This window comes from Monodelphis domestica, chromosome 3, assembly GCF_027887165.1.
Source record: "Monodelphis domestica isolate mMonDom1 chromosome 3, mMonDom1.pri, whole genome shotgun sequence".
NCBI classification, from domain to species: Eukaryota; Metazoa; Chordata; class Mammalia; order Didelphimorphia; family Didelphidae; genus Monodelphis; species Monodelphis domestica.
The window spans coordinates 99,508,526-99,522,439 of NC_077229.1; the positions used below are offsets into that span (position 1 = coordinate 99,508,526).

The following is a 13,914-nucleotide window of genomic DNA, read 5'->3' on the forward strand; positions in this document are numbered from 1 at the left end:
CTCCCATCATTTTTCACAGTTCAACCTTTGAGCCAGGAGCATACTGAAATGCACCTTTTGCTCCAATATATGCATGGATATCCCTCAGGGGTGAAATTAATCCACAGCAGTTTGCATTGATAAGCGATATCACCTGCTTGTTCAGGATATAGATGTACAATAGATTTTGCAAAGCAGCATGTATAGATGCTTAAATATTTGCTTTTCAAACCCATAATCATAAAATATCATTCTATAAATCACTTATGAATTGACCCATGTGTGCTGGGATCTTAAGTCTTTGTCTGCCTGCACACAATTTTTGCTTTTTGAAAAAATTTCCACCTTGTGCAGTTATTAAAATTATAGCATTGTCCTATGCTAGAAAAATGTGCACAGAATTATCAAACAATTGCATAGAAGTTGTTATTTCTGAACTACTGCCCTTAGCTTCATAACTGAAAAGATCTTAATACTGTGAATAAAATCATTACTTTCATCTGCTAAATCTGCAAATCTTCCCTGCAGAAATAAATCAAATTATGCCAGTAACCTTTGAATTTGCCTTATTATCATAGGTCTCTTTTCAATATCATGATCAGCCTCAATATCTGCAATTTCAATACATGATAGTATTGCCTCTTTCAAATCCTTAATAAATCACTGTACTGAGTAACAGAGTTCCTGATAACCTTAATAATTAACCACTGGTAAACAGATTAAATCCCTCTAACCATGCTTTTACTCTGCTGAGCATGTGTCTTAATTTTCCATAGTAAAAGCTATTCTAGTTATAAATCATTTGCTTTCTGGATACAGGTATAGTAATATGCCCAGTAAAAAAGTTTCTGAACTGCATACAGGCTGTTTGAATAAGCTCTGCTCAAGATTCATCCTGTTGCTTTATGTCCTGTTTAGAAAAGTGTTAATAATTCCTCCATAGTTAAAATTAGAAAACTTTAGAAATTCCTTTAAATCATATTCCAATTCATGCTTATTATATCTTAGTATTAAATTTCTTCTTCTAGCCAATTACAGCCTTAGTGATAAAACTTGCAACCTCAGTTGCTCTGATGCTATCTTCCACGTGGCTCAAGCCATGTGGCCGGTAGAGAAAAATTTCAAGCTGCTTCAGATTTAAGCCCAAACCTTAAAAATTTTCTGTTTGCACTTTAATCACCTTGTGATTCATACCAAAATTTCTCTACAGATAAAACATTTCTAGTCCTGATATTTTGTGGCATATAACAAAAGTCAGAGAAAGATATTTAATTCTCCTTTTTTAACTTCCTTTATCAAAAAATATAAGCAGACATTCCTTTATAATTTTGCCTATCCAACCTAAATTAAAACTAAATTAAAATTCAAATTCCCAGCACCCAGGTAAAGCCTGCCTTTACCTGGCTGGACCTCAAACAAAAGAGTTCCTAGGAACTTTTTTCAAATGCTAAATGAGTTCGGAGGCTTGCCCTCTTAAAAAAAAAATCTTCTGCCTTTGGTTACAGAATGGCAATATCTTTTTACAACTTAGGCTGTTCCGAATTTAACCTAATTCAGGATTATTACCTTGATTCATTAATTTTGCTGAGACCTGTGGTTTTATTAGATCCCTTTTCCCAAGTAATTCTGACCCTTTAAGTGCCCTGCTTGAGTCAAAGCAATTACTTCTTGATAAGCCTTTTAAAAGCATCCCAGGAATTTGCCTGTGAAGATTAGCTTGCTCCTTGCTTCTGGTCTGCTAGCCTTTCCCACTGGGTGAATAGCAGCCTGGCTCTCTGAAGCTTTTGTTTTAGGAGGCCATAAATTTGACTTTGCACTTTCCTGATGAAATTTTAACTCCTGCTTTTTCTTTTCCCAGTTGCTCCTTTTGAAATTCACTAGGCTCTAGCAACTGTTTGTTTCAGAGTGAGATTTTTCGAGTTCTCAATCGCCCCTAGTGAGGGTTTCCCTGGGTCCAATTTTCTTTTTAGCAGACCCAGGTGGGGGAGGGAAACTGCACTTCGTATATATAAGGGGACTGTTATTCCGTTGCCATCAAAACACACATACATTCGACCATTCACACAATGGGGTTTGAGAGGGAGATATGAATGGGACGACCTACCCTTCCTCAGGATCGTGTTCGATCCCTACCCGTTACTGTAGTCTCGATTTCCTCAGGATCGTGTTCGATCCCTACCCGTTACTGTAGTCTCGATTTCGGCGCCGAATTTTTCCTCAGTCGTCCGGTGGTCGCTCGGGCCCCACGTTGGGCGCCAGATATGTCGGGGACCAGCCCCTTACGACCCCTGAGAGGGAAAGGGGGAGAGAGAGAAGGAACGGGGAAGAGAGACAAAGGTACGGACAGCTCTCACATAGTATGCAAAGAGAAGTCGTTTATTGAGGCAAAAGCATGGTATATAAAGGAAAGGGGGAGAGAGAAAGATTAAAGATGGAGCTTGGCCAGAGGCCAAGCTCCTGCAAGGACAGCCATCACCTAGCCTGAAAGAGGAGAGAGGGGGAGAGAGAGCGAGGCGGAGCTTGCTGGGCCATAAATACCATTTGCTACGTAGTACATAGGGATGACCCTCATTGGTCAATGACAAGGCATAGGTGTGGTTTCTCTTAACCAGGGGAGAACAAAGAAACCTGTTTTCCCGCCTAACCTGGGAGAAGCTGGGGTCAAGGGTCAGAGGCCTTCCCAGCCATGAGCACTACTGAGCATGCCCAAGACTGACTGTTCCCCTTGCCCCTGGGCTGCTACAGGAAAGCACTTTGCAAACTGTAAAACACTGCACAAATTATTTCAGTTTACCATTGGCTTTCCTAGAATGGGATACTCAGAAATGAACACAATGATTCTAATATGGTCTGATTAGGGCAGAGTAGAGTGGGACAATGAGCTCCCTTATATCTATGCATACTGGGTAGCTTAAGATTGTATTATCTTTTTGAAGGCTGTGTCACATTTTTGTTCACATAGGACTTGGGGTTCACGGAAACTCTTAGTTCTTTTTCACACAAACTGTTGTCCATTCCTCTCCTAACCTGAATTTGTGGAGTTGCTTTATTTAAACTTAAAGGTAGGAGGCCACTAGGTGGCACAGTGAATAGAGTACCAAGCCTGGAGTCAGAAGGATATGGATTTGAATCTGGTCCCAGATACTTCCTAGCTATGTGACCCTGGGCAAATCACTTAACTATGATTGCCTAAATCTTACCCTTCTGTTTTAGAGCTATTACTTCATTTTAAGAAAATAAATAAATTTAATGGGGGTACTTTACATTTATCCTTAATACATTTCAATTAGATTTCACCTGTCTTTCTAGCTCCTCTTGTTTTTTTGGTTCCTGATTTTATCTTGTAGTGAATCAGCTATGTATTTTCTGTGGATTTGATAACCATGTCTATAAAATAGGGGGAACTTGATTACTGCTTCTATTTATAACCAAGCAGAATAAAAATGGGAACCCAGACTTATAAAGTGCTTTAATATTTAATAATAATGATGATGATGATGATGATGACAAAAGTAATGAGCTCACAAATTTGTGGTACTTTTAAGCTTTACGAAATGTTGTCCTCATGCCAGGCCTGGAGGACAGGTAATGTCAACACCTCCATTTTGGGGATGGCTTCAAAGAGATAAAATGATTTGCTCAAGGTCACACAGAACCAGAGCCAATAACTTAGATTCTCCGAACTCCAAGTATAGTACTCTTTCCATCATGCCATACTGCTTCAGACATAATTATAATTGATTATGTGCATTAGGCTTAGAAATGTTTGCTAGATGAATGAATGAAATTATCACAAGTCTGGTTTTCTATACTTAAGTCTTATTAATTTTACCTTCACAACATGTCTTGCCATCTTATTTCCACTAATGCAACACCATTCTAACATCATTATCTTTTCCCTGGACTATTGTAATTGCTTCCTAATTGTTTTTTTTGCTTCAAGTCTCTTTCCTCTCCAATTCACTATCCACACAGCTACAAGTAATTTATTTACCTAATGTCCCAATCATGTCACCTCTTTACTTAATAAATTCCAGTGACTCTCCATTATCTCTAGAATCATATACAGGACTCCTTTATCATTGAAATCTTTTCACAATTTAATTGGAACCTACTTTTTTAGTATTACTGCATATTACTCCCCTCCATACCATACACACTGCAATCTCACCAAATTTCCTATGCTGTTCCTCATTCAGGGTACTCCATTTCCTGCTTCATTGCTTTTACATTTGCTATCCCCTGTGCCTGAAATTCACATTCTCCTTGCCTCCATCTTTCAAGATCTTTAGTTTTCTCATTGCTCAGCTTAGGCATTACCTCCAACATGAGGCCTTTTCCAAGTTCCCTAATGTAACACTACCTTCCCCCATCCTGAATTATTTCCACAAAATCTTTCATATGCATTTTTTATGCATGCACATGTATGCACACACATTGTGTTCTCTGATAGAATACATGCTCCTTTAAGGGAGGAATTGTTTTATTCTTGCCTTTGTATCCCCAGTACCTAGAACAGTGTCTGGAACATAGTAGGTATGATCCAATAAATGCTTGCTGATTACTTGATTGATTTGATATTATTCAGGTCCTTGAAGGGTTTCTAGTTTCCTTGAAATACTAGTGAGGAGGACTAGGGAGTCTCAAGGTTAGGTAGAAGGGAAACCACAGGACAGGATTAAACTCACTCATGATTTTTTTCCTTTTCCCTTAGCCCTGTCTCCCAAAGGGGTAAGGACCAGGGGATGGCAGATGAACTCCTTCCACCCAGGTCTCAGGTAAGTTTTCTTTTCTGAGACCCCATTGTTGCTATCTCTAGAGTTGGCTCAGCCATCTTCCCTTGACCTAGAGTTTCTCTAACTAATTACTCTCTCCTTTCAACCGCATCTCCCACTTCAAACCAGGGATATTAGCTTATATTCCTTCTCTTGGGAGCCCATTATTGTGAAGGACTCCATGGAGAGAGCTCATTGGTTACCCAGGCTACTTTCCTCTGAGCCTCCATAAACATACTTACCAATTTTGCACTCTTGGACCCTGTGGCCTCCTCTTTGACTTATAAAACTGGAGATGTCTCTCAACTTTGTGTTCTTCTTGTTTCATGGTCAGAGAAGATTCCTTTTTTTTTAACCCTTACCTTCCATCTAATCAATACTCTGTTTTGGTTCTAGGGCAGAAGAATGGTAAGAGCTAGGCAATAGGAGTTGCGTGAATTGTCCAGGACTACACAGCTAGAAAGTGTGAGGTCAGATTTGAACCCAGCACCTCCCATCTCTGTGTCTGACTTTCTATCCACAGAGCCACCTAGTTGCCCCCAAGGATTACTTAAAAAAAATCCTATCCCTTCCTCTTTTTTCTAAATCCATTTTGTCTCCTAGCTCTTTCTTAAGAACCCCTCAGAATGAACATCCAACTGACATATATACACACATATTTTCACACTTTCATAGACCGTTTCACCAACCCAGACCCTTTGTAGAATATCTGCCTCTTTGGATACCCTTCCAATGGCTACTATGCTAGTAGCCTTCCCCAAGGTTTCTAGCCCTTTAGCTGACAATCTGAGCTTTCCCAAAGTGGAATGGGATGCCATGGGAGGTAATGAGTTCCCCATAACCTCTTTCCCTAGAGGTCTTGAAGTTGATGCTTGACAAGCACCTTTCCACTATATTAGGGGATTTTTATTCATGTATGGGTCTGAGCACTCCCTAAAACCCTGATCTTTTCTGATTGTATGATTCCTCCCAGGGCCAAACACTGGGCTGCTGCAAGAATATATTTCAGGCGTCTATGATGTTTGAAGATGTAGCTGTGTACCTCACCAGAGAGGAGTGGAGTCATCTGGGTCCTGCCCAAAGAAACCTCTACAGGGATGTGATGCTGGAGAATTATGGGAACGTGGTCTCTCTGGGTAAGGCTCCTCTTCTCAGAATTTAGATCCAAGTTCCTTTCCTTTCTGCTTTGTGAGTCAGTGTAGAGTATGAAAGATTTTATTAGATTCGGGCTTGAGGTTCAGGGGTTACAGATTTCTGATCCTTTTGAGGTTCACAGATAGGACAATTCTGATTCCCTTTCCCAGGTGACACACTTTGTATATATAGAATTAGAAATGAGATTCCTTAACTCTGTCTACATGTATTCCTTTTGTTGCCTCTTAGGTTTTTGTAGGAAACTCAGTTTTTTCCCTGAGTTAGGACCAGGCATCTCATCTAGGATCTAATCTTGAGTTCCCAGAAGCAGTCTGCCTTGTTAGAGTGGCTAGCACATAATTAGTCAGTTGCACCCCATATATCTAGATTGAGTTCCATATTTCCTCTGGGAACACAATTCTAAGATTCTCCTCCAGAAATTTCTTAGGACTTTTCTGGGCTCTTCTATCATGGCCTTTCTTCTTTTCTCACCTACCTGATAACCCAGGGCCTGGAACTAAGCTTGGAACAGCTCTGTGTATCCAGAACAAATCACTGGACCTCGTTTCCTTCCCCATGCACAGGATTTCCAGTATCCAAACCAAATGTGATTGCCCAGTTAGAAAGAGGGGAAGAGCCATGGATCCTAGATATTCAGGAAGCTGAGGGGAAAGAGATGCTGAGAGGTGACTATTCAGGTGAGTGAATGGGGTGTCTTCAATCATTGAACACATATTTACAGTTCATCTCCTGTGTGCTCAGTGGTGTACTAGACACAGTGGCTATTAGGTCTTTATTCCAGAGATGAAAAAGAACAAATTTATTTTAGGAAGAGGATATGCTGTATACATTTCTTCATAGCAGAAAACCTTCTTAATAATAGATACAGTTTGAAATGAGGCTACTGTCTGCTTGCTCATTCCTATTCTATGACCAGCCATAGTAATTTTTACCTGTTCTTTTATACCAGTTTGATAGAAATTTAACAGAAACAATTATTTTGTCTTATTCTCCTCCTTCCTTCCCTTCCTTCTCTCCTTTTCCTTCCCTCCCTTCCCTCCCTCCTTCATTCCCTTCCTGCTGTTAATATTAGAAAATCTTTCCTTGTGCTGAGATGAAATCTGGTTCACTGTAACTTCTATCCATTCATTCATTCATTCATTTGATTCATCAACTATTTATTAAATGCTTAGATTCCAGAAGTTAGAGATGAAGAAGAAATACGTTTGATACATAGGACACTCTCTGTTAAAAAAGCACAGAGAGATGAAATGTTAGTATTCAGAAAGCAGTTCTTTTGAAATGTAGTGATGTGAAACAAGACCATAAATTGAGGAATATCAATTAGGTAATTTTATAGGATCTGGAGTAGAGAGGGAAAAGACTGGAATCAGAGAAGCTACTTTTTGTAGTATATTTCAGTGGTAGTCTAAGTGAGAGGTGATAAGCCCTACATTAAGGTAAAGACTATGTGAATAGAGAGAAAGAGGGTGGATCCAAGAGATATTGTTGAGGTAGAATCAACAGGAATTGACCACTGACTGGATATAGATGATGATGGAGAAGATTCAAGGATGTCTTGAGGTTGTAAACTAGGGTGGCTGGGAGGACAGTGGTACTTTCAACAGAAATGGGGAAGTTTGGAAGAAGACTCATTTTGGAGGACAATATTAGTCATGTTTGAGATGTGTTGATTTTCAGATGCCAAAAGACACCAAACAGTAAATTGGTTATGTGAGACAAGCTCAGGATAGAGATGAGGGCTGGATACACACACACACACACACACACACACACACACACACGCATGTTATGTTTAAAAGACTTGATTGCATAGAGATAATAATTGAATCCTTGAGAGCTGATGAGATCACCAAGGAAGAGAGTACAGTTAGGAGAAGAGTGCCCAGGACAGAGCCTACTCTTCATGGGTGGCAGGAGGATGATAATTCAATAAAAGAGACTGAGGAGCAGTCAGGTAAGAGGAGAGACTTAAGAGAGTAATGTTATAGGAGTCAAGGGAGAAGATAGTGTTCAGAAGGAGAAAATAATGGTGTTAAAAGTTACAAATATTTTAAGGAAGATGAGGACTGAGAAATAGTATTTTATTAAGCAGTTAGAAGGTTATTGTTCCTCTTGAGGGAGAAGTTTCTTCCATTAGCAAAATCAGAAGCTTTATTGTAAGAGTCTGAGAATTGTTAGAGTTGGGAAGTTTGGAAGAGGGATCAGTTTTGGGGGCAGCAGTAGTATTGAAAGCCTTATGTGAAAGAATTGTAATCTTAAAACTTAACTAAACTTTGTGGTAAAAGTATGCTTAATTCCAGTTAGTATGCACAGGAGTGTTTTCTTTTTTCTAGTGGCATCAACTTTTATGCTCCAGAACATAGGTACCCAGGCTTCTGGGTTCTCAGGTAAATCAAATGAAGACAAGTTGTGAATGTTCCTTTTGGCTTCTCTTCCTTGATTGTCATGGCTGTTTTGCCACCAGCTCTTTTCCTTTTCTCTAGTCTTTCCCAGTGACTTGCCCCACCTGCTGCCCTGTATAACTACAGGGGGAATATTGGTTGTTCTCTTAGTTATCTAAATGGAAGAGGAAGAATGAAGAGGAAAATTAATCTACATGTCAACTAATATTTGTTGATCAATTGATATCAATTAGCATATATGAAGTAATTTTAGCATATATGAGAAAACACATAAGAACATCTTATATAAACAGAGTATTTGAAACATATAAGATCAGAGTGCTTTTCTTCATACCTTCTCATTATTCTGGAGTTATCTGTCTCACAAACCCCAAGATCTTATTTCTCCTTGTTGATCATTAATATTCCTATTTTGTATTCATTGTTTTAGATTGTGAATCAAGGGCTGAGAAAAATGAACTATCTCCAAAGCAGGAAATTTTTGAAGAGGTGGAACCACAATGGACAATATTGGAAAGACTCACAGGGAATATTTCTCAAGGATCCAAATGGGGAGAAGTTTGTGAATATGAAGGAAGACCAAAGGAAAATTGGGAATCCTCTGTAGGGAAGAAGCTTCTTTCTCATGGGGGCAGTTTTAGGACAGTTCCAGTGATCCACCAGCTATCAACAACAGGAATGAGAAGCCAAGAATGTAATGAATTTGGAAGAAACTTCAGGCTGACTTCTAACCCTGTTCGATTTCAGAGAGATCTTTCAGGAGAGAGTATACAGCAGTGGGATGAAATGGACCAAAGATTCAAACAAAATTCAAGTTTAATTAAATATCAGAAAGACTATGCAAAAGATAAAACTTGTGATAATTCCATATATTGGAAACAATTTGGACAGAGCTCAAATCTTATTGAACATCAAAAAAATCACACTAGAGAGGAAAATTATGAGTATAATGAATATGGAAAACACTTTATCAAAAGGTCCTTGCTTATACAAAATCAGGGAATTCATACAGGAGCAAAAACATATGAGTGTAGTGAATGTGGAAATACTTACAGTAAGAAGTCTCTTCTTAATGATCATCAGAAGATTCACAATGCAGGGAAACATTACCAGTGTAACGTATGTGGAAAAGCCTACAATAAGAAGTCAACATTTGTTGATCATCAAAAAATTCACACTGGAGAAAAACCCTATGAGTGTAGTGAATGTCATAAGTGCTTTATCAGAAAGTCTTTGCTTATTCGACATCAGAGAATTCACACAGGAGAGAAACCATATGAATGTACTGAATGTGGGAAAGCCTGCAGTCAAAAGTCTGCCCTTCTTGATCATCAAAGACTTCACACAGGTGAGAAACCTTATGAGTGCAGTGAATGTGGCAAGCACTATATTAGAAAGGCTTTGCTTATTGAACACCAGAGAATTCACACAGGAGAAAAACCCTATAAGTGTAATGAATGTGGGAAAGCCTATAGAAAGAAGTCTACTCTTGTAGATCATCAGAGACTTCATACTGGAGAGAGATCCTATGAATGTAATGAATGTGGAAAAATCTTCACCCAAAGCCTAAATTTCATTCAACATCAGAGAATTCACACAGGAGAGAAACCCTATCAGTGTAGTGATTGTGGGAAACCATTCAGTCATAGATCTGCCCTTATTCAACATCAGAGAATTCATACTGGAGAGAAACCCTATGAGTGTAATGAATGTGGTAAAGCCTACTGGAGAAAGTCTACCCTTATTGATCATCAAAGGCTTCATACTGGAGAGATACCTTATAAATGTAGTACATGTGGGAAGGCTTTCAGGCATAGGCCATCTTTTATTGAACATCAGAAATTACATAATGGAGGCAAACATCATGAGTGTAATGAATGCAAAAAACAATTCAGTACACGGGCATCTCTTATTCAACATCAGAGACTTCATACTGGAGAGAAACCTCATGAATGTAATGAATGTGGAAAAGCTTTCAGTCAGAAGTCTACACTTATTGATCACCAGAGACGTCATAGTGGGGAGAAACCCTATGAGTGTAGTGAATGTGGCAAATGCTTTATCAGAAGAGCTTTCCTTATTCAGCACCAGAGAGTTCACACAGGAGAGAAACCCTATGAGTGTAAGGAATGTGGGAAAGCCTATAGAAAGAAGTCTACCCTTACTAGTCATCAGAAAATTCACACTGAAAAGAAACAAGAATTAATTAATATTGAAAAGCCATCAGTCTTGAAGCCTACTCTTGTTGATCACCAGTGATTTCACATTGGAGAGAAGCCCCATGAATTTAACAGTGTAAATGGTATATTAAAAGGACTTTGCTCATTCATCAGAGAATTCGTGTAAAAAACATGAAAAAATTAATGTAGTAAACACTTAAAGAACTTTGCCAGAGAGAATTCCTATGATCATGGAATGTGGGAAAACTTTCAGTTAGAATTTAAATTTCATTAGACATAAAATAATTCTCACAGGAGAGAAAGCCAATGTGTATATGAGAGAAATCTAATACATGCCTGAAGGTGGGAAATCCTTAAGTGACTGCATACTCTCTTCATCATTTGAAAATTCATAATGAAGAGAACTATTTGAGATAGTAAATGTGAGAGACTTTAACCTTCAGTCAAAACTTCCTTTTGTTCAACATCATAGAATTCCTACTGGAGAGAAATGTTATGTGTGCTGTGGATCTGGGGAGGCCTTCAGGCCCAAACTGTCCTTGAACTCCAGCCAATACATACTTTCATAGATTTTTGGTTACATCTTCTAATGCAGACTTATACTCTCCCATGCCTTTTCATCTATGTTCTCCCATAAATTTCTCAAAGAGCCACCCACTGTGCTGGAGGCCTTCCTTTGATTCTTTTATTATCTTCAGGATACCAAATGTGCCACTCAGTGTGCTTCTTCTTTTTTTTCTTTCTCATTCTCACTACATGACTAACTCACCTTCATTTCCAGGCATACATGTCTTCCATTATATTGTTTATACTACTTCTCCAGTGTAAACATCATTGGCAATATGCTGCTATCATAAGTTTATTACCTTTTGGCTCATTTATAACTTGGAATTTAGTTAGATTGTGGTGTTCTATGTTTTGAAGCCACATAGTGTCTAGAATATTGGTTTTTGAAGAAATAGATTTTTGTAATGAAAAGCAGTTGGGTTTATTGAAAGTAGTTGCGGTTTCTCAAATATATTCCAATCCAGTGATATCCCTGTCTGCTACTTAAATACACACACACATAAATGTATTATGTATATATTTATATCTCTGTGAAGGTGTGTATATACATATATATACATAAATAAAAACATTTCGACTAACTTGATGCCTTGCCCATCTCACTGCATGTCATAGTCTATATAATATGTTTTTAATACATTTCATTTTTGAGGGGTTTAGATGGTTAATTTTCTGTTGTTGTTGCTGTAGACTTAACTGAGGAAGCTTTATAAAGCCTTATGAGGTTCTATGTAATTAGTAGAGAAACATACTAAGATTGTAATGAATGTGAAAAAAACTTTCTCTGTGTTCTCGCCCAAAATTCAGTATCATAAGATTTACATTAAAGAGAAACTTGGTGAATATAGAGAATTTGAAAAAACCTTCAGTTGGTGTATAAATCTAATTCCATGATAGTATTTATACAGGTGAGAAATCCTAATGAATGTCACACAACCTTTGCTCTCAGTGTATGGAACAACAAAGACTTGAGAAAGCTTATGAAAATGAAATAAATGTGAGAAAGCTCTTCCTCAGACCAATTCTTATTAAATATGTAAGAACTTAGAAATAGGAAATGCATGAATATAATGGTTGAGGCAAGCACTTTCTTCAGTTCTCCAACTGTATTTGGCATCAGAGGATATTTGAGGGAAGTCCTATGAAAAAGATGAAATTCATGATTTGCATAGTAGTTAAACTAAATCATAAACTCTTAGAAGAGACTTCAAAAGGCATCTGGTTCAACAAATGAGAATCCATTCTGTAACATCTTGTTTTAAATTCTTACTTTCTGCATTAGAATTGATACAAGTATTGGTTCCAATGCAGAAAAGCAGTAATGGCTAGGCAATTGGGGTTAAGTGACTTACCTAGGGTTATTCAGCTAGGAAGTATCTGAAGTCAGATTGGAACCCAGATCCTCCCAACTCTAGGCCTGGTTCTCAATCCACTGAGTCACCTAGCTTCTCCCTTCTATAGCATCTTTAATAAGTGATCATCCAGTCTCCCTCGGAGCTCTTCTGTAATAGGAAACTAATGATATCCTGAAGTATACATGTTCTGCTTCTGGATCATTCTAATTACTAGTTAGTTTTTATTTATATTCAACCTAAATATTTTCAGCTTCCTAGCATTGATTCTAGTTTTTCTTTCTGAAACCAAGTAGAACAAATCTAATTCCTCTTCCACAAGCCAGATCTTCAAAGAATTAAAAAAAATCTTTACCTTCTGTCTTAGAATCAATACTATATATTGGTTCCAAGGCAGAAAAGCAGTAAGGGCGAGGCAATGGGGGTCAAGTGACTTGACCAGAGTTATACAGCTAGGAAGTGTCTAAGGCTAAATTTGAATCTAGTACCTCCTATCTCTAGGCCTGGCTCTCAATCCATTGAGTCAGATAGCTGCTCTCAGATCTTCAAATAATTAAAGACCACTATTCTGTCTCTGCTGTCTGAACCTTTTGAATTTATATTTGTATCACATCTCAAATTCCCTCACCATTTTATTCATTCTCTTGTGTGTATGTATTTTGAGTTAATGTCCTTTCCAAAACTTGGCACTTAAGACTGAATGTAGCACCACAGAAGACATCCAGACTATCTCATCCCTCATTCTGAACACTATGCTTATATCAGTGAAGTCCAAGATAATGCTAGCTTTTTTGGTATTTGTGTCCTGTCATTGATTCATATAGAGATTTCATTCTACAAAAAAAAAAAAAAAACTTGGATTCTTTTTTGGTTGTTGTATAGGTACATCTTCCCAATTCTGTACTTTTGAAGTTGATTTCTTAAACTCAGATATAGGTCTTTACATTTATTCCTATTAAATTTTGTCCCATCAGATTTGTCCCATTATTCTTGCCTAAGACATTCTTGAAATATTTTGTAATCCATCATATCCCAGCTTTAGGTAATTTATCAGTTTGATAAACATGCCATATATGTATTAACTCATTGGTAAACACGTTGAACAAAATACGGTAGAAGGAAGATAGATCCTTGGGAAATCTCCGTCCACATTGACATCAACTACACTTTATGGGTCCATTCATCCAACTGAAGGAGGCCGGAAAATGGCCAAACTTGAGGGCCTAACAAGCTGACCTGTCAGAACGGTAAATATGCCAAATCCTAGCAGGAAGGCCTAATGAGCTGGTCAGCCTTGAGAAACTTGTCAGAACCATAAATATGCCAAACCGCCAGCTGCAGTAGATACCAGATAAAGGCCAGGAAGACCCCAACAAATATGTCAAACAACAGGTCAGGGGGACCCCAACAATATAGAATTGTCAAAGCTCCAAGAATAGTAGGAAGCAGATAAGGGCCATACGTGCAGGCAAAATTCCAAGGATGGTATATAGTAGATAAG

General features: G+C 38.1%; 1 protein-coding gene across 4 annotated transcripts in view; it reads left to right on the forward strand.

Annotated features, from left to right (window-relative positions):
- The window catches only part of LOC100616802 (zinc finger protein 883-like), a 41,897-nt gene extending 28,497 nt beyond the window's left edge, over positions 1-13,400 (forward strand). For 2 of the 4 annotated variants that reach the window (XM_007488631.3, XM_007488632.3), the window contains 4 exons: positions 4,694-4,757; positions 5,728-5,890; positions 6,473-6,586; positions 8,745-13,400. In XM_007488631.3, the coding sequence (XP_007488693.1) occupies positions 4,694-4,757; positions 5,728-5,890; positions 6,473-6,586; positions 8,745-10,573 (2,170 nt within the window). In that variant the 3' untranslated portion in view covers positions 10,574-13,400. Of the gene's footprint in view, positions 1-4,693; positions 4,758-5,150; positions 5,225-5,727; positions 5,891-6,396; positions 6,587-8,744 lie in introns of those variants that run through there. The other 2 variants (XM_056822805.1, XM_056822806.1) reach the window with 2 other exon arrangements.
- Positions 13,401-13,914: the final 514 nt, after the last annotated feature.